Here is a 22,165-nt window from a genome sequence, read left to right as displayed (position 1 = left end):
AAACAAAATCTTTCATCCTAAAATGAAAAGAAATTGTTTTCATTCACAACCAAACTAAGCTTTTTGTGCCTTGATTTTTCTATTTTCCAAAAAAAAAGCTTTTAGGAATTGAACCAACAATATTGTAAAATATAAAATCAACATTCTTACAGTAGCATTTATTATTTGACTTGTTCCTTTTTAGAGACAGATACATTACAAAATACATAAGAATTTCTGAAAGGCCAGTTAGTTTCTATTACCACCAAACCTAAACATAAACTCACACACACATGCACACACAAATAAGAAAATAAGTATATCTTTATAAAACAAAAGATAAAATTCAAGGAAACTGAAAGACAGCCTGGTTTTGAGAGGGGTGGGTGTGTGTGAAGATGTTGATTGGGGTGACATTTGATCAAGGTGCAGTTATTCATAAATTGCTTGGTTGGATGGTGATTCTTTTATACAACTTCTTTTTTTAAAAAATCAGTCATGGGGCTTGAACTTTTGTACAACTTCTTAAACATAATAAAAATATTCAAATAAAGAAAAGAACCACAGGATGTAACATAAATGATGAAACAGAGATTAAAAGGTAAAAGATAAGGATCAAAGATTAAAAACTGAAAGAATAGACACAAAAAATGAGTAAATACCTCTCGATGACTGGTAACAACTCACTGTGCTCTTGTCTACTTAGCACAGTCTATCCCAGGTTCCAGAACATCAACAAATAGGAGCTATTACTTGATGGTAGATATTTAAATAGGCAAGGCCTAAAACCCATTGTAAGTAGTTGTCCTAGGATATTTCACACTTCCTTTATAAACAAGTCATTTAAATAAGGATACAGGTGGACGCGTTGCAACAATGAGAAGTACAAATTGTCATGTCGAAAACGAACTTTACAACTTTGGTGGGGGGGGGGAGGATAGGGTGGGGGCGCCAGGGGAAGTCTGGGAAGGGGAAACAAAGGAGGAGGCTACAATGCTTGATAAGAAATGTACTCATTATCTTGCCCATGTAATTGTAAGCCCTCTGTACAGTATTTTCTCAAAAAAAAAAAAATAAATGAGTTGTACTAATTGTTCATATTTGAACATAAAACCTTACCTATTACTCAACTAATTCAAATTCAAATTCAAAGAATTTTTAGCATTCCATTGTGAAGTAGATTTCATCTGTTGTAAAACTTAATCATTTTTAATTGTTTTGAAATAACATGTAATCAGAAGAAAAGGGCAAACAAAATCAAGTAACTACAAACAGCCCTTTCAGTTTGTCTGAAAGCAGGGATGGAGTTTTAAATTGTGTGTGTGTGTGTGTGTGTGTGTGTGTGTGTGTGTGTGTGGTGCTGAGAATTGAACCCAGGTCTTTGTGCCTACAAAGTACTGGACTGCTGAGCTACCTGTATGAGTTGTGAAATGTTGAAGAGTGATCAAAAGAATTTCAGAGTCACAAATTAACTTACTCAATTGAACCCGATATGAAAGAGAAAATTCCATTAATGTTACTGTCCGTGCATGGTTGCTTTTTGGGTTTGTTTTAGGTTTTTGTCTTATATTTCACGGCTCCAAGAGTCCTGTTTACATCACACTTTCCCAATCTCTACATTATTGTTTCCATGTCATTGGTTAATAGATTTATCTACTCATTGAAAGTACAATAAACTCCCTGAAAATGACTGGAAAGCAATAGTCTCAACCTTTTCTCAGGCCCTCCCACCAGAGTTTGCATCCAATACACTATACAGTTGCTACTTCGTCAAGACTGCTCCACGGATGGCTTTTGTCACGGCTTCTTTCACATCCTTGTTCCTGAGACTGCAGATCATGGGGTTCAGCATCGGAATGACTGTGGTGTAAACCACAGCCACCATCTTCCCTTGCTCCACAGATTCTTCTGTCGGGCTCCGGAGATACATGAAGAAAAGGGTTCCATAAAATATGGTGACCGCTGTCAGGTGCGATCCGCAGGTGGAAAAGGCCTTCTTTCTCCCTTCTGCAGAGCGCATCCTGAGGATGGCAATAAGAATGAATATGTAGGAGACGATAATGACCAATAGGGAATAGGAAAAGTTAAGTCCGGCTAGGGTACGCATGGTGTATTCTTTAATGAAAGTTCCTGCACAGGCCATCTTGATCAGAGCTGGATCTGCACAGTAGAAGTGGTTGATCTCCAGCTTCCCACGGTAGTACAACCCGTGAGTCCACAGGGTTGAAATGAAAGTGATGAAGAAGCCGTACACGTACGGGAAAGAGATGAGCCGAAGGCAGATGGGTCTTGACATCCTGCTACCATACAGCAGTGGGCTGCCGATTGCCATGAAGCGGTCGATGGCCATCACAGCCAGCACGAAGACTTCCACGTGGACGAAGACAATGAAGAAGAAGCACTGCACCATGGTAAGAAATGGTTTTGGTCTTCGACACCAAATTCTCCAGCATCTTAGGGGTGACGTTAGACGAGAACCATACATCTGCGAAAGACAGGTGGCTGAGGAAAAAGTACATGGGGCTGCTGTTCAGCTGCGGGCTAATTCGGATGAATACAATCATGCCAAGGTTTCCCACCAAAGTGACAACATAGACCATTAGGAAAACCACAAAGAAAAGGAGTTGCAGTTCGAGCCGACTGGTTAATCCTAGAAGAATAAATTCCGTTACATCAGTAAAATTGAGCATTTTCTTAAATCTGATCCACAGATAGAAGCATTTTATCTAGTAAAATAAATACAAATTAGTTAACAACTAGGACAAAAATACAGCCATTGTTCATTAGTATATTTTCCTAATCTATTTGGTTTTAATGCCCCACTCTTTAAAAAAAAATTAATGTCTCTTTTATTCTTGTATTTATTCCTTACTAATATTGATTCTCTTATACATGTATATATTCATACATTACAATTTTCTCACAGAAATGGTTACTTTCTTGTTATTTGTCTAAAATTGTCTTGTTATTAGTCTACAAAGAAAAGTTTTATAAAGCAAACACACTGTTATTATCTTCTGGGAAGAGAAAGATAATTTACCAGTGGTACTTACTTCTAAAAACCCTGTGCATATTCATTAATTTACTAAATTTGTATATGTAGACAATCTTTCCACACACTTAAAATTTAGTAAAAGACGCAAAAAGGACAGCTATTTTTAACCAGTGTAAGGTGCACATCTATTTAACCTTCTTGAACTGTTTAGTATATAAATGACAATAAAATTGGGTATATAGCTTAATACAAATCCATTACTCCTATCAGGAAAAAATCTCCAAATACATAATTGTATTTAAAAACAATTATAATCAAAACAAAGCTAGGCATCACGTGCTCTTAAAATCTGCATTACTGTGACCAGGAAGAAGTACCAAATCTGAAAAAGTACCAAATCTCTGACTCTACTAAAACTGTGGTTGGCAATATATCAACAAAATATTGAAAAAAAAGGTTGATGTTATCCACTTATAAATGCTTAAGCTTAAATCAAAGTAATTATTAAAATGTACCAAATGTAAAATAAAATATTTAAAAAAAACTTTGTTGAAGGGTTTGGCTCAGGTTTCTTTCGGCTTTAGGCCGTTTTAGATTAAAATGTATTTTTGTCTGGACTCTTGGCACCTTCTAGCACATCTTAATGCTATAATTATTTGAGCCAACTCACAAATCATAACCTTGTTTTTATATTCCATTTATTAATGGACCCCTAAATACTTTGTAAAATTATCCTATACCTATCTATTTACAAAGTAGGAAACCATCATTTTGGCCACCTCTTCTCTTTGTAAGGTAGTTAAAAACTGTGGATTTTCATCATTACAAGTCTTGAACTATACTAAATTTGTTACCCTGACTATTATTGTATGTTTTTGTGCAATAGTTTCTTCATGGGTAAGTAAAGATAATAAAATAATATGTTGAATATCATTGATTATTAACTGAGAGATTTTCATGTTACTGTTACAAAGTGAGGATGCAAACTAAAATCCTGAATGCTGAGTTTTAGTCCTGACTATTATTAATATATCATTTAATATGGGGAACAATTTGAATCAAGTGGCTTCTACTGGAAATATTTTAGTAAAGAGATTTATTAATAGAACTCAAATTGTATTTATCATGTCCCTTATCCACACAAAGAAAAATAGTTATCATTTGGTAATTTTTATTATAAAGAGTTTTTATTTGGGGGCTGAGAAGGTGGCTCAGTGGTAGAGCATTTGCCTTGTATTCATGAGGCCCTGGGTTCAATTCCTCAGCACCACATAAGCAGAAAAAAAAGCCAGAGTGTGGCTATGGCTTAAGTGGTAGTGTGCTAGCCTTGAGCTGAAGAGCTGAAGAGCTGAGGGACAGCGCCCAGGCCCAGAGTTCAGGCCCCACGACCGGACCCCCAAAACAATAAAAAATAAAAGTTTTTATTTTATCACAGAAAGACCAAAGAGGAGCTATAAGACATAATTTATTTTTTCAGAATTTCTGTAATAAAGATTCAATTCCTTCTTTATACTAGTTCTTAAGATGTCCAACACTAGCTAAAAAAGAATGCATGCAAATTTTAATAACTAAGAGTATCACATATAGAAAAATGTTATGATTTTACTTGAATAGGATAACTACAAGCATAAAATTCACTGAATGATAAGTAGAAAAGATCTAATGTGAATTCTAAATTGTCCTTTAAACTGAAGAGTATGATTTGTGAAAAATGAACATTTGTTTAGTAAAAGTATTTAGAAAAGGGTCTTTAGCAATTACTGTTTAACATTCTCAGGAATTTTTTAGTACTTTATTTCAAAGTGTTATTCAGTAGAGGAAATACTTTATAATATGCTGCATTCATGTTAAAGAAACTGATAGGAATGAATATATCATATGTCCTTTCTACTAACAATGGAAACACACATATGTATATACATATATACACAATGTTTATACAGAAACAATTCATAACTTTATCACTAAATAGGAGCACTTCATAGCCGTAAGAGAAGTATAAAAATAAAATATTTTAAGTAAAGTATGAACTTAAGATATTCCAAAGCACAGCTGTATGGAATGTAGAAAAACTAAATTTTTTCAGGTGATTGTTTCTAGCACATTTATAAGATTATTTCTTTGTTGCTTTGTATGTCCCTCTCCCCACATGGTATAACCCCTGCTTTCACTGTATTTGATGTTAGTATAATTTGTGGAGGGGAAGGGAAAAAACCAAATCGTTTAAATAGGGATATAGGTGGATCCATTGCAACAATGAGATATACAAGTCGTTATGTGGAAAAATGAACTTTACAACTTTGGTGTGGGGGGAGGAGGATTGGGTGGGAAGGGAGGATGGAAAGAGCTGGGAAGGGGAAACAAAGGAGGAGGCTACAATGCTTGATAAGAAATGTACTCATTATCTTGCCCATGTAATTGTAACCCCTCTGTACAGTATTTTCACAATAAAAAAAGAAAATCTAAATTTTCTCTCACCTAGCAACATAAATTTACATTGGATCTATTTTAAAAGTATTATATATTTACCTATGTGTCCTATAAAAATTTATAAAGACTCTTTCTTCTAAAGGCAATAGCTGACAATAGTTATCTAATATAATATTCATTAATTGGCTTTTGAAGGTTGTTTCTTCCTCTAGAAAAAAAATGTCCTAGAAAGGTACAAGTGCATGTAATGCCTAGGGAGCAGTAAGTATTGTTTTCTAGTATTGATTTTTTCCCCATTTCTCATATCTTCACCTGTTTATGAGAAATCACTATCAGTCTCCCTTACTCTAAGCCTCTCACTCTCTATCGGCAGGAACTTGCTACTGCCAAACGGAGTCACTCACAACCAAAATACTTACTAGCTACAAAAGGTAAGATACGAAAAGAAACATCACCAGGTTCAGACAATGTTTAGACATGCTAGCGCTTCTCTCATGTTGCAATAATTAAGTAAATGCTCCTCAAAATTTGTGTTTCTCCATCCAGTATTTAGGGGTCTGATAATGTGTTATTCAGACCAGCTGGCAATCTAATTCCAAATCATTCTTTGAATTTTGAGGCACTAGATGTTTTCATATGAAGAACCCCATTTTTGCCAGTGGTCCATTAAGACTACATGTCTTCTGCTCTGACACACATTAAATTTGTGTAATTGGCTTTCTTATTGTAAAGAAAAACAACCAACAATAGAGACACTAGGTGGGAAAATTATAATCCATACTTGCTTTTTGTTGATGGAATGAATATTAATGATGCTGATCATTGTCTAGCAACAATGGAAAAGACTGGAAGTAGTTCATTTATTTGCTGCAAATTAAGCCACTCTGCTCATGATAAAGGCTAAAACAGCAACATCCAGATAAATCTAAATGTAGTGATTCAGAAAATAATATGCTGAAACGACTGTAGAAATGAGTTTTGGTTTTTCCAAAATGATATGCCTTGCAATACAAAGTCTGAAAAACAGGAAAAATTTACAAAATAAGGACCAAGTGTCCTCAAAATATATAAATAAAACAGGGCCTTTTATATGAAATTGGCTTGTGTGTGACTATACACAGATGTATTAACCAAAAAGTATGCCATTTGCAAGGAGGAGTTCAAACAGTGAAATTCCTTAGAAATCCTCAGTCCAACAAAATGAATAACAGGAAACTAGTATTTGAAAGATGTGGGGAAAGGGAGAAGGGAAGGTAAAAAGACAGAGTAGGCAAATGATGAGAGGAAAGGGGAAAATGCTATCATATTCCATGTATATCCTATGAAATTCAGAAAACTGAGGGGAAGCATTGCTTGGAAAGTATGAGAAAAAATGATGAAAATTGTTACTCTGATCATAATGCAGTGAATTTATACACTGATTCATCGAATAATAACTCCTTTCTACAACTACTTAAAGATGATAGAAAACATACTTTAAAAATAATTTGTATTTTTCAAAACAACCATATTTATTTAGAAAAACTTCTTAGGAAGACATTTTTAGGGTGTTGCTGGGAAAATTCACTTAGCTAAAAAACTAAACCTCTGCATAATGCATAATATATATAACCGATTATTGCACAGGAGATTTCAAACAGTATTAATAGAATACTGTCCAGTTACTAAGATCTTTTCATCACTCAGGCAATAAAATGTTATGAATATCCCATCCTAATTTCCACTGTAGGTCATTGGCAATATATGAATGGTGAGCAAGATGGTAAAATAGATTTTGAGAAACAAAGCCCATGTCTATTGACCCATGTGTATCAAAAAAAAAAAGAATTAGGTTGTGAAATCATGCTATCACATGAGTACATACATATTGCAAACCTTTCCTTCACAGATGAAATGATAGTACCACAAATTAAAAAACAGGAATGGGATTTTGGTTTTGTTGGTCGGTTGATTGGTTGTGGTGGCATAATCTTAGTACTGGGTAGAGTTTGTCAAGGGTTATGATTTTGATACCAGCCAGAGCTACACCCTAAAATTTTGTCTCAGAAAAGGGGTAGGAGAGCAGTACCTAAAACACGAAGACACAAAATGGTTAAAATGGTTAAAAATGAAGTAACAAAATCTTGCTTGGTAGCACTAAAACAGATGCCTGCACAAATATTTACTGGAAACAGAAAGTACCAAAGAATTAATTGCGTAGATGTTCAAATACTAGATTTTTACATACTAAAATATCCCTAGATATATAAAATGCACATGGATCATAATATTAGAAGCTTTCAACATGGACCTCTTAATTATTTATAAATAATTATACAACCAGGAATAACAGTGCTAACTTAAAGAAGTGAATTAGCCATATATATAAATGAATTTTTTCTCCAGCTTACATCAAAGATGTATAAAAATTGACTGGTACACTAGCACAAGCATTAAACCATTTCTGGACTGTCACTCTATGTATTTTGTGATTAAATAGTACCATTAAGTTGAAGGCAAATAAAATTATATAGTAAATGAATCCCACACTGTGGAAAATTGTGCTTATAATTACACATATAAATGTATGTATATATAAAGAAATAGCAAACACCTATGAATTATTAGAATTAAAATATAATTAGTATACTATATGTATACTATATGTCAAAATTTTATTATTGCTGTAGGAGCTATTCACAGTCATTGTATAATCAAATTTTGATGAAATATTTATGAATATGATTTTACTAAACAAGATTTCTATGTATTGCTTTCCTTCCAGAGTTCTTTCCCATTCACTGAGGTTAACTCATTATCAAAACCTTCTCATCTTATGTCATTCTCTCCCAGACTGATCTGCTTTGCTTTCTCCACTGAACTTTCTAGTTCCCGAAATATTTGATTACTGGTTTGTTTAGCTATCTAGCTAAACAAAAGCAAAATCAGTCTTTTCTATCTTATTTATTGATGAATACTCAATTTGTATCATACTGCCTGGTAATCCACATAGATTGAATGAATTTAATATTTTAAATCAATAATAGAAATCTCCATTTTGACAAATTAACAGCTCTACGAAGAGTGGCGAACAAAGAGAGTCATCAGTATTCTCCATTTGCACTGTGGATTGTCTAAAAACGATTTTCCCATGTTTACTAAGCAAGTTGCCATCTTAAATACTCCTGATCACCATGGAAAGCAAAATAAATAGCCTAACGACTGTTACAAATACTAAATGTTCAACTGAAAAGTGAAAAACGTTTAACTCTTTTTCTAGAAATAGCTACAAGTTCGTTTTAAAAATGGCAATGATCCATGGTGTGCCCCATTTCTTAATTTACCACGAAGATTATATCCTATAGCACAAGACAAATGTTTGGAGAGCAAAATAAACCTGTGAGACTAAAACAATAAAAAAAATTACTTTCGGGAAAATATTTTTCTCCTTGACAGCACTTTGGCTATTGCTTCTTTCACATCTTTATTTCTAAAGCTGTAAACCATAGGATTCAACATGGGAATGACCGTGGTGTAAAATACAGCCACCATTTTCCTTTGCTCCACAGATTCCTGGGTTGTAGGTCTGAGATACATGAAAAAGAGAGTAGCGTAGAAGATGCTAACCGCCGTCAGATGAGAGCCACAGGTAGAAAAGGCTTTTCGCCTCCCTTCCGTGGAGCGGATCCTCAGAATAGCAGGGAAAATGTAGAGGTAAGATATCAGAATGATCAGAAGGGAAAAGGAAAGGTTGCATCCGGCTACCACAAACATGGACGTTTCTTTGTTGTAGGTGTCTGAGCAGGCCAGTTTAATGAGTGGCGGGTCAGCACAATAGAAGTGGTTGATTTCATTAGGGCCACAGAAGGCCAGGTTGTAGGTCCACATGGTCTCCATGAGGCCGGTGAGCGCTCCATACAGGTAAGGCATCACGATGAGGGACATGCATTTTCTCTTGGACATCTTGCTGCTGTAAAGCAGAGGATTGCAGATGGCCATGTACCGATCAAAAGCCATTAGAGCCAGGATATAGAACTCCACGTGGACCAAGGCAATAAAAAAGTAACACTGTACCAGGCAGGCACAGTAAGAAATGGTTTTCTTCTTCAAAAGGAAAGTCTCCAGCATCTTCGGAGTCACATTGGAAGAGAAACACACATCCACAAAGGATAAGTGACTCAGGAAAAAGTACATGGGCGTGTGCAGCCTGGCATTGAGCTGGATGAGCACAATCAGGCCCAAATTCCCTGCCAAGGTGACCCCGTAAACGGCCAGAAACAACACAAAGAAGAGAATCTGTAACTCCAGGTGATTGGTCAGTCCCAGGAGAACGAACTCGGTCACTGAGGTGACATTTCTCCTCATGATGGCCTTTAGTGAGAAATGGGAGCTTTCTTAAGAGAGATTTGTTTTTATATTTTCTTAGAACTTACTTTGTTTGTTTTTTCATTATCTTTTGTTTCTTTATTTTGTCTCAGGAGGGGCCAGAACACATGGTTTAACTAAAAGAGGATAGAATTAAATATTAGTTAGTACATTCAAAGTCTACTGCAAACCATTCACTCTGGCTGTCAAGGTCATTGTCTTTTCTCTTCCCACCCCTTTATTTTTTTCCCTTTGTCTATTAATGTTTTCCATCTGCAGCTGTGTTTCTTTTCTATCTCAGCTTCTACTTTGTCTACTTGGGGGGGTTATAATTCTTCACCCCCTCAGTTCAATTATTTCATTCTTAACTTTTTGCCGTTCACTATAAACAGGCAAATAGATACTCTAAACTAATATTTCAATTATCTTCTCTGGAAATGGAAAGCTCTCCTGAGCACATTTGATAGGTTCTTTCGCTTAGGGTTCAAAATGATGAATTTAAAATATGTTAATTTCTTCTATATGTAAAGTATAAATGTCTGGTCCATTTCAGAATGAATACTTGATATTTGGGGGAAAAATATGGAAGAAAGGGAAGTACTTGAAAAATTAAGCAACTACAAATCTTAAAGGAATTCTTTCAGCAAATCTAGCCTTTCCAGGTTTATTCACAACTATGAAAAGACAAAAAATTTATTTTCATAAAACTCTGTTGGAAATCATACGATGTATAGATGATTGTTGAAAACACAAAGATTAAAAATTAAAACTGAGACTTTTGAAGACTGTATCCTTAAACTCCCATGGGACTGCTAACCACCAGGAATTTTTCCCACTGGGTATTCTGAAACACCTAGCCCCAAGCTTTATGTCTTTCTGTTTTTTGTGTTTTCTTTTCTATTTCTCTTATTCACTTATGTCTTGTTTCCATTTCTATTGACATCACCTCAAAAATCCCCTAATTGGTCTCCATATTATTCAGAGATATTCATCTTTTATTGGCTCTTGCTCTCCAATCTGCCTCTAAATACATCTTGGCTTTGTGTACACACAGTATTTTTCAAAATTACAGAGCTTTTTAATGTAATAGGAATAGCTGTCTTTTTTTTAGAAGCATAGTTATTGATCTGTTTTCTGTTCTCACCTTTGAATATGTATATAAATCACATAAATTGTCTATATGAATACAGCTATATACACTTACATGTATAGATATATAGATATACAGATATATGTGTGTATTTATGTGTGTATAAGGATGTATGGATATGTTTGACTTATTTTAGCATGTGTGCATATGTTTTCATGAGGATCAGGAAGTGTGAAACTTTACTATTTTGTCTTGACCAGTGAACACTAAAACATCCTATTACACTCTTCTATTCATCCATTTCCTACATCCCTTTATAAAAAAGGTTTATTTTCTTTGTTGATTTGTATGCCCCTCCCCCACAGTATAACCCCTGCTTTCACTGTATTTGATGTCGGTATAATTTGTGGAGGGGAAGGGAAAAAACAAATCTTTAAATAGGGATACAGGTAGACCAATTGCACCAGTAAGATGTACAAGAAATTATGTCGAAAACGAACTTTACAAATTCATTGGTGGGCAGGGAGGAGGATTAGGTGGGGGGCTGGGGGAGAATGGGAAGGAATAGGAAGGGGAAACAAAGGAGGAGGCTACAATTCTTGATAACAAATGTACTCATTATCTTGCCCATGTAATTGTAACCCTTCTGTACAGTATTTTCACAATAAAAATAAAATAAATAAATAAAATAAAATAAAAAAGGTTTATTAAACTGAGTGCTGGGGGCTCACACCTGTAATCCTAGCTACTAAGGCAGCTTAGAAGAGAGAATCATTGTTCAAAGACACCCTAGTCTACAAAGTTCGTCTGAGTCTTTTGTCCAATTAAACATTTTTTGAAAAATGAAAATGAAATAATAGAGTGCTAACATTGAGGACAAAAGCTCAGGGACAGGCCATAGGTCCTTACTTCAAGCCCCATAAAGAGAAAAAAGCAAATAAGGAAGGTCTACTAAGTTACCTTGGTACTTCAGAAACATTAACAATAACAATAATACCTTCTAACTTATTTACAGCAACTACTCCATTATTTCACAAAATCAACTCAGAGTTTGGAACCTACCAGATTTGACTTTAAAAATATAACACTGCTACATATTACCTTTCTGCTTGTAAGCAATCTACTTAATTTTCAAGAGCTTTAGTTTCTTTACTAAAAATGCAGTTTCAGGAATGTTCTCTGGGGTCATAGCATAGGGAAAGATCTGAGGAAATAAAGCCAATAGTTAATTTCATGTTCTGCCCCATTTTCCTTCAAATATTCTCAAATACTGTATATTGCCACCACAGCTATAAGCAACATTACATTCTACATAGTCATTTGACTGTTTCTAAGCATGCAATTCATTCCTATCAATTAGATCTTTGAATTCCAAATACTGAAAAATGTACAAAACCAAGAGTAAAGTTTGAGCTAGTTCCTGATCCATACAAAATAGCCTTACCTGTGAGGAAGGAGGGAAATACAGAAAAAAAGAATACTAAGGCAGCTGAGATGAGAGAATCATGGTTCAAAGCCACCAGGCTAGAAAATTCAAGAATAACTGAAGAACATTTTACTTCTTCTTTTATAGTTGGATTTTTCCCCCTGTTGAATTTTAAAGAGACAACATGAACTCATCAATTTCACTAATTAAAATTTCCCTGAAGACAGCTCTAGGACTTTTAACATGGGAGTTAGAAATGACTTAAGCATCTCTTCTGGGCCTTAATCATTCTTGGCAACAACCTTGATGCTTGTTCTGATCAACTGGAAATTGTTCTGCCTTACTACCTTCATCCTTCAGCAGGCAGAAAGAACCACAAGCTGTAGAAAACAGATTCCTCACTGGCAGCCAGCCATCATGAATTCTACTATGCTGTATTATTATACAGAATATTCTTTCATTTGAAACTCAAGATTGCTGGGCACTGTTGCTTCACATTTTTGTAATCCTGCCTACCCAGGAGGCTGAGATCTGAGGATCAAGGTTCAAAGCCAGCTTAGGCAGGACAGTCAATGGGACTCTCTTATCTCCAATTAATTACCAAAAAGCTGAGGCAAAGCTGTGGCTCAGATGGTAGAGTCCCAGACTTAAGCACGGAAAGCTCTCCAACAGTGTCTTGGTTCTAAAATGAAGCTAAAATGAAATAAATAGTAAAGCAACCACCTTCTTGTTCTGTGAAGGCAGAACATTTCTAACAAACAAAAGCGTAACTTGAATTATAAATTCCCAGAGTCTGCTTTTCAGTCATTACTGGAAACTGAGCCAGTGACACATACAGTGTCACTTCATGGTAAGATGCATCTGCCAGGGGACCCCACAAGGACAGAAGAGCTTGGAGTAAGTATGAAATGTGAAAACAAACCAAAATAGCAAAAATATATGATTCACCTGCATAGCAAAGAATACCAGTTATGTACTGCATATCTGGCTTTTATTGGTTGGGATTATCATTGAAGTCTTTTTCCTGAACTGGACTTGAACTGTGACCCTCTCCAACTCTACCACCAGAGTAGCTAAGATTCCAAATGTGAGCCACCACACTCTATTAGTTTTTTGTCCATATATGTAACCAGGATCTTGGGGCAACTTTGCCTTCCAACTAAACATATTAAAATAACATTACATAGTTGCAATAATTGTATGGGGCCATTGTGTTGAGAATGAATTTGAAAATGATGCCTTTGTGCGCAACTCAACTATTAAGACAGAAGGCTTTGAAATACACTTGTAAAAGAATATTTGTATTTGAAGTAGGGACTGTGTGCATTTTGTGGTTCATCACTTTTCCTTAAAACATCACAAGTTGGGGCTGGGAAGGTGGCTCAGTGGTAGAGTGCTTGCCTTGCATGCCTGAGGCCCTGGGTTCGATTCCTCAGCACCACATAAGCAAAATGAAAAAAGCCGGAAGTGGCGCTATGGCTCAAGTGGTAGAGCGCTAGCCTTGAGCTGAAGAGCTGAGGGACAGCGCCCAGGCCCAGAGTTCAGACCCCACGACCGGACCCAAAAAAAAAAAAAAAAACATCACAAGTTAATGGAAACATCTATTTCAATCAGATCTTCCCTGGTCTGACAACACTGAAATCAAAGATATGCATGAATTGGGCAGGGTACATAAAGAATTAATAAATCTGTATATATTTCACAGCTAGCGGACTAACTTTAGTTCACTCAAACTTAATTGATTTTCCTTTTTTTGTATCAGTACCTCTAATAGTGTTGTATTGCCACATATAACATATTGTCCTTTCTGATCTCTAATATTTTCATAATTACTTCAAAAATGTGCCATCCCGGTGCATCTATAAAATCTTCTGGTAAAGGGACTGGGAAGTTGGCTCAGTGGTTGAGTGTTTGCCTTGTATGGATGAGGGCCTGGGTTCTATTCCTCAGCACCACATATGTGGACAAAGCCTGAAGTGTCACTGTGGCTCAAGTGGTAGAACACTATCCTTGAGCTGAAGAGCTGAGAGACAGCACCCAGATCCAGAGTTCAGGTCCCATGAACAAAAAAATAAAACAAAAAAAATCGTCTAGTACAAAGAGCAGTGTGTGGCTTATGGAGGAACTCAGTAAACACTCATCAACATCACTTCTACTATAAGAATGCAATACTTTCAAAAATGTATTTTTAAAAATTCATTTCTTATTTCCTTACTTCATCATGAAAATACGTACAAATAAGTTATCATGTTTTAACATACAGCTAGATCTGTCAAAACTAATAGTAGGAAAGAATTATTCTTGGTAAAATTTAGGACTGTTTTACAAATATCAAATATCTGATGCTTCCTAAATATCAGATTAATAATAAAGCAGAGATTTCTGGCTTCCTAACCATGGAATATCATTGATAAGTCAATCACTACTTAACCAGATAAAAGGTCTGGAAGCCATGGCTCAAGTGGTAGAACATCAGCTATTCATCAGAAGGTTGAACAATTACTAGACCCGTGAATTCAAACATAGGTCTGTGAATATGTGTGTGTGCGTGTGCGGGCACACACACGCACACACACACACACACACACACACTACATTCCAAGTATTTGAGGACAGCCATATTGTTTTGCACAAACCCTTCTCCATATTGTTTTGCACAAACCCTTCTTTACTATCTTCATGAGTTAGTATTTAAAAATAAGAGCTTGGAGATTCTGGCAGATGAAGGAATGTTCTTTTTTTTTTCTTTGTGTGTACCTGTCTTGGGGCTTGATCTCAAGGAATGGGCTCAGTCCATTTTGGGCTTTTTAATGGTTAACTACAGATAAGAGTCTCACCTACGTTCCTGCCTGGGCTGAGTTTGAACCTTGATCGTCAGACTTCAGCTTTCTGAGTAGCTAGGATTACATGAACCACTGATGCCTGGTATAAGGTGTCTTTTAAAAGGTAATTCTTAGAAGTGAGGACTGGCCACAAAGGTATTCTTATGAGAGTCCTGTCGTCTCCAAGACAGGAGGAGACATCTCAGTAGCAAACACTGGATTGAAAAGCCCTGCAGAAAAACTGCTTCAGAATTATGTTACTATACATGCCAACACTTTTTTTAACAGTTCTATGTATATGTCTAACATATGGAATCATATTTATTGTAGGGATGTAAATGTTTTTCTAGGAATGAGAGATTGTTAATGGTACAGGTCAGAAAAATGACAATGAAAGATCCCTGGACGATTGCAAATGAGATACTCCTTTTTCTGGAAACTGGTGGGAGGGGAGGGGAGAAAATGATGACTTGGGAGAGGTGGTAGGGTGACTATTATAAAACTATATCTCATTGAAACCCATGAGTTAACTGTGCAAAAATGTGAGCGGAGAGAGAGTAAAAAGGGTTAAAAAAAGGAGGAACTATTTATAAAATAATATAAAAGTATTTATTTCCACATTCACCCTTCACACACACATTGCATTTGGTACATGCTGACTGTTCATCTTTTCTCTCTGTGTATGTGAATGTTTCCTTTAATTCAGCAACTGAACCTCAAGCTATTTCAACTAGAAACATAGCAAAGTCTATGAGAGCAACTAGGAAAAATACTGACAGTTTAATATAGGAAATGAAGACTAAGAAATCAAAGTTACGTAATTGGTGATACCACAGAGATCATGCAAATACTGTTCTCCCAGGAAGAAGCTTTTTCCATGTATGGAATCCATGACAACAGAGTTCCACAGCCTCCTCTCTGTTTCCATGCCCATGTCTCTCAGATATAAAAGCAAGCAAGGGACATCATTTGGTTCTGGTGAATTAGCATTAAGTTGAGATCATGGTATGAATAATGATTTGATACTCTCCTGTGCTGTCAGCAAAAATTTCTTTGAGTCCTCATTTAGAAAAGACTCACTCTAAGATTTGCTGCTCTCATCTATTCAATATTAGATTACAACTAGTTGTGGGTTTTTTTTTTTAACACTTCGACCATTCTGGTTATTCACCTATGTGTTTATCAGTCCTATGCTGATTACTACTAACGAACCTCAAAGTTAATATTAAACTGTCTTCCTAAGTTTATTTCTCCAATAATTTAAATAGATGTCTTGAAATTCTATAAGCATTTCAGTATTGCTAAAATGAGTATAATTCCAACTTAGTTCATCTCATTTATGAATTTTTCATAAATGAATTTTTGTCTATCAGGAGTTTGTCATTTCAATAGAAACTATTCTAAAAATATTAGATGATCAAATGAAGTATGTTTTCCTATTTGTCTGTTTAGTATTCATTTTCAATAATGATGAAATATTATCTAGATAGCAAAATGATTATACTCAGTGCAATATTCCAATAACTTTTAAAATCTTACATTAATCTAAATAACACATATTCATTTTTATTTTTAACACAGATTTACTTTCATTGTGTAAGAACTAGACTTGTCACCTGATTCCTACTGCAAAGATACATCAGAAAATGTGAAAACGGAAGTCAGAATTTTCACCAGAAAAAATCTTCACAGAGACCTTAGTGGTCCAAGGAAAATCTATCAAGAATACTTTATACCCAATCTGTAATTTTAAGCTGATTTCCCTAAAGTATGTTTCAACAAGCCCTAAAGAAATAATTACCATGTTACTACACAGAATTACTACAGGGAAAAGAAATAATGGGAATAGATTCATATTCACTAGGATATGGGATGTCGACCATGTAACAGCATAATGTATAATCACTTTGCATTCATTGTTTGGGATGTCAAGAGTTGATTCTCACAGGACTGTTGTTTCATTCATTAGAAAGTACCATTTTTTTCCCATTAGAGGAATAAAAATCACCATGAAATAAATCTTCAAAAATCCATTATTTTATGTTTTCCAAATTACTTCAATCAGAAGAATTTGTAAATGGCTATTTTTTACAGCAGTTTTGTAAATGTGATGTGACACAATTCAGACTGGAGAAGGAATTACAGAAATATCAACATATATAAATTATGTTAAATTTTTATATAAGTATGGATTGTTTTATTCATCATTAGAAAAAATATGATATAGAAACCTTAGAAAAATAAGTAATTTACTAATGTATTATTTATTTGCCAACGTATGCAATCGATTAAGATGATGGACAAGGAAAATATGGTCCACATACAAAATGATGTTTTACTCAACTATTTTTGTTGTCTTAAGGAGAATACATGGTATTGAGTTCATCAAGAAAAATGAAATAAACCAGTCTTTCCAGGAAAAGTGTCACATGGTTTCTCTCAGATGCTGACTCTAGGATAGAATTAAAAGATATGAAAGCAAAAATGAGCCTTCAGGGATTTGGAGCAAAACTAGAGAATTACATAAAGGAGAATTAAAACCTCAATAATGGAGTGACTATGATCAAGTTATATGCATAGTTAGAAGTGTCAAAGTTCCATTCCATATTATGTGTATGTGTGTATATATATACGTATATATATATATATATATATATATATATATATATATATAAAACAGATGCCCCTAAATTGTCCAAAGGATCAAAAATATGGTATACATATACATATACAATGTATTTTGCTCATCTATTAGCAGGAAAATTATTGTGCCATTTATAAAGAAATGGAAAAGGCTGGAAAGTACTGTTCCTGAAGTCAGACAAAAAAATGCATGCTTACCCTTGTATGTGGAAACTAAATTTAGCTTACTCATTGATAAGTGAATGCATTGAGTAGTATGCAAGTGTATACTAATGTATTAGCTGAAATACAGTAGATTCAAGGGAAAAATCAAGTATAATTTTTTAGGCAAAGTACCAGAAAGCAGGTACTCGAAAGGGATGGAGTAGGGTCAAGGGGAAAACAGTAGATGAATGAAGAGGAGAAGAGGAGAGGAGCCAGATAATGCAGTCAGAAAATTCAATGCATATACTAAAAAATTAAGAAAATTGAGGAAAGTGTTGGAGTTGCAAGGGAAAGTTGAGAATGTTGAAAGGGATGACATTGATCAATATATGGTATTCATAAACAACAACTCCTTTGTACAATTACTTAAAGAAAAAAATTTTTAATACATGAAGAAAAATCTGCAACTAGGTACAAGATATAGTACATGTGTTTAAATAATCGTTACTTGTGAGGATAATAGAGATACATACGTTCTTCATCACAGGCATCTTCTCCAAAGGAAATATCAGAAGCAAAGGCCTTATAGTGGTCTTTATCTACATGCTTATTCTTAGCCTCCCTCTCTCTCATTCACTGTCAATTTCATTCCAAGCTCAGTAGCTCTCTAAAGACCTTGCCACTGCTTTGAATTCCATTTCTCCTGCATTCTATTTCTCAATCCAGTAATAGATTAGTTTTTAGACATCGGTATAGATTTGAATGTACCAAACTGCCAGCTAAAATGTATATTCAGATATACATTACAGCATACATAAACATAGGTATATATGACTCCAATGGAAAAAGACCTGCCTCATGACTCCACTCCTGCAAATGTAAATGCTCAAGAAGTTAGACATTCCTATGAATCTCTTGCACAGTTGAGTTATGTATGGATATAAACACAATGGATCTATTTGATGTACAAATTGTAAATACTCATTTCTAACAATCTCCAAAGCAATAATTACATTGTTGATGCATGGAATGGCCTAGGGGAAAGATTTAGAATAAAACACACAAAAAAGTATTCAAATGTTTTTTTTTTCTTTCATGTGATTGTTTCTAACACATTTATAAGATTATTTCTTTGTTGCTTTGTATGTCCCTCCCCCACAGTATAACCCCTGCTTTCACTGTATTTGATATTGGTATAATTTGGGGAGGGGAAGGGGACAAACAAATCGTTTAAATAGGGATAAAGGTGGACCCATTGCAACAATGAGATGTACAAGTCATTATGTCAAAAAATGAACTTTACAACTTTGGTGTGGGGAGAGGGGGGGTCGCTGGGAGGATTGGGTGGGGGGCAGGGGAAGGATGGGAAGGGATGGGAGGGGAAACAAAGGAGGAGGCTACAATGCTTGAAAAGAAATGTACTCATTATCTTGCCCTGAGCTTAAGCCCAAAGTCGTTATGTCGAAAACAAACTTTACAACTTTGGTGGGAGGGGGGAGAAGGAGGATTGAGTGGGAGAGTGGGCGAAGGGAGGAGGACTGGGTGGGAGATCAAGGGAGAGGAACGGTATGGGTGGGAAGGGGAAACAAAGGAGGAAGATAAAATGCTTGATAAGAAATGTACTCATTATCTTGCCCATGTAATTGTAACCTCTCTGTACAGCATTTTCACAATAAAAAATATTAAAAAATAACCAACCTCATCTCATTTTATAAGCATTTTTAACTGGGTAACTCAAGATATATTCATGGGGAACACTGAAATTCATCATCCAAGACCACATGCATTTGGAATAAAATTACAGTTATTATTTCATGAAAACTGGAGGCACTGACATTGTCCTGACAGTATTTCTTCTGAGCACATTCCTCAAGGCCCGCTTTACATCTTTGTTCCTCAGACTATAGATCAATGGATTAAGCACCGGACTCACAAACGTGTAGAAGACAGCTATGATTTTTGATTCCTCAACAGTCTTATCGGTTGGTGGCCTGACATACATGCAGAAGAGTGTTCCGTAAAATAAGGTCACAGCCATCATGTGAGAACCACAGGTGGAGAAAGCCTTGCGCCTTCCCTCTGCTGATTTGATGCGGAGGATGGCAGCGATAATGAAGGCGTAGGACACAAGGATGATGGTGAGGGAAGTAGAGAGGTTGAAACCAGCAGATATGAGCATGGCGTGTTCTTTGACATAAGTGTCAGAGCAGGAGAGCTTAATGAGAGGAGGGTCAGCACAGTAGAAGTGGTTGATTACATTGGACCTACAGAAGGTCAGGCGGAAGGTCAGGATGGCCTGGAAGAGGCCATCTGAGAAGCCATAGACATAAGGAAAACTGGCCAGGCCAAGGCAAACTTGCCTTGACATTTTCACACTGTAGCGTAGAGGGTTGCATATGGCCACATAGCGGTCATAGGCCATGGCTGCCAGCATATAGAACTCGGTGAGGAGAAGTGCGATGAAAATGTAACACTGGATAAAGCAGCCCACAAAGGAAATGGTCTTCTTGGCTGATAAGAAATTAGCCAACATCTGTGGGGTGGCGTTGGATGTGTAGCACAAGTCCACAAAGGCCAAGTTCGTGAGGAAGAAGTACATGGGTGTGTGAAGGCGAGAGTCTAGTTTGATTAATGTTATCATGCCCAGGTTGCCTAAGAGAGTGAAAAGGTAGACCGCCAGAAACAGCACAAAGAGGACAGGCTGGAGTTCTGGGCGATCTGTCAGCCCTAGCAAAATGAATTCTGTTACCACAGTGCCATTTGTGATGTCCATGTCCTGAGACTCAGGGTCTGCCCTAGAACCTAGGAAAATCAAGCAGAGATAAGGATACAAATAAGTTACCTTTGCAGCCAGCTTTGACTTGAGAATTTACTGGACTCTTGTTTTCTATTTTTATTAAACCATTATATTACCTTTGTATTTAATGTCTATTCTGTTATTCCAATAACTATAGTCACACACATATTCCCACAAATAAAACTGAGCTACATTTCTGTTATGCTTATGTCCCTGATTTCTATTTTTGCCTTCCAACCTACTTATCCTTCAAGGTTCTGTGGATCATTCTGAAACATACTACTTTCACTTTTTAGACTGATTTAATCTCAATGATCTTTGCTTTAAGTATACTCAATGTGAATTTTTTATTATTAAAACATTACATCTCAGAAATGCTTCTACCATTCATACCTGCTATAGTAGTTCTTTAAGGAAACTGGAACAAAGGCCAGTTGAAAATTAATTAATTATGGAGTGAGTATTCTAAAACAAAGAACACACATAGTAGCATAAAAGCATGAATTATCATTCTTTCTGAAATAGAAAGACTTGGAAAAAAATTATATTAAGTGAAGTAAGCCAGGCCCAAAGAAACATATGCCCCATGATTTACCATATTTGCAATAACTAGTATATGTCTGAGACAAGCAGAAATGGTCAGATAAGTTGATGTTAAGTGAAATGAACCCCAAGATAAGGGCTCAAATGTTTTGTTTTTCTTTCTTGCTATTGTTTCGAGCATATTTGTAAGATATTTCTCTGTTGCTTTGTATATCCCTCTCCCACATTATAACCCCTCCTTTTTTATTGTATTTGATGTCAGTATAATTTGTGGAGGGCAGGGGAAAAATTGTTTAAATAGGGATACAGGTGGACCCATTGCAACAATTAAATGTACTAGATGTTATGTAGAAAATGAACTTTACAACTTTGGCAGGACGGGGAGCAGGAGGGAGGAGATGGGAAGGGGTGGTAAAGGGAAAGAAAGGAGGAGGCAACAATGCTTGATAAGAAATGCAATCATTATGTTGCCCATGTAATTGGAACTCCTCTGTATGGTATTTTCACAATAAAAAAATAAAAAAGTATCAAAAAATTAATAATTAATCATCAGCAACAGTTAACTTGCATCTGGATGAGGCACTGCATTTGAAAGTAGTGGTTGTTATACCTGTACTCTCTATGTCTCAAGTGATTGTGGACATCAGGCTAATTAAATAAACATAAAACAAGTCTCGATAGGGATTGCACTGAATTTGTAGATAGCCTTGGGAAGTATTGCCATTTTCATTATGTTGATCTTTCCAATCCAGGAGCATGGGAGGATTTTCCACTTTCTAAGTTCTGCTTTGATTTCCTTTATCAGGTTTTTAAAGTTTTCATCATAGAGGTCCTTCACTTCTTTGGTTAAGTTAATTCATAGGTATTTTATTTTTTGTGGGGCTATTACAAATGGAGTTGCTTTCCTGATTTCAGCCATGCTTTTCTCATTGTTGGCGTACAGAAAAGCCAT

General features: G+C 35.7%; 3 protein-coding genes across 3 annotated transcripts; all 3 read right to left on the bottom strand.

Moving 5' to 3' along the window:
- Positions 1 to 1,741: 1,741 nt before the first annotated feature.
- On the bottom strand, positions 1,742 to 2,669 carry LOC105995453 (olfactory receptor 5M3-like). The gene is given in 2 exon segments (XM_013029167.1): positions 1,742 to 2,390; positions 2,392 to 2,669. Coding segments are annotated over 2 exon segments (927 nt in total).
- A 6,152-nt stretch (positions 2,670 to 8,821) lies between these two features.
- On the bottom strand, positions 8,822 to 9,748 carry LOC105995431 (olfactory receptor 5M8; the record flags this gene model as incomplete). Its single annotated transcript, XM_013029140.1, has 1 exon — positions 8,822 to 9,748. A coding segment is annotated over exon 1 (927 nt), but the record flags the coding sequence as incomplete, so codon positions are not given.
- A 9,932-nt stretch (positions 9,749 to 19,680) lies between these two features.
- On the bottom strand, positions 19,681 to 20,649 carry LOC105995336 (olfactory receptor 5M11). The gene has a single exon (XM_013029040.1). The coding sequence runs from the start codon at positions 20,644 to 20,646 to the stop codon at positions 19,681 to 19,683; it is 966 nt and encodes a 321-aa protein (XP_012884494.1). The 5' UTR covers positions 20,647 to 20,649.
- Positions 20,650 to 22,165: the final 1,516 nt, after the last annotated feature.

Source organism: Dipodomys ordii, unplaced genomic scaffold (assembly GCF_000151885.1).
Source record: "Dipodomys ordii isolate 6190 unplaced genomic scaffold, Dord_2.0 Scaffold117, whole genome shotgun sequence".
NCBI lineage: Eukaryota > Metazoa > Chordata > Mammalia > Rodentia > Heteromyidae > Dipodomys > Dipodomys ordii.
Note: the sequence above shows the minus strand (reverse complement) of the source record. Positions and strands in the feature narration are given on the sequence as shown.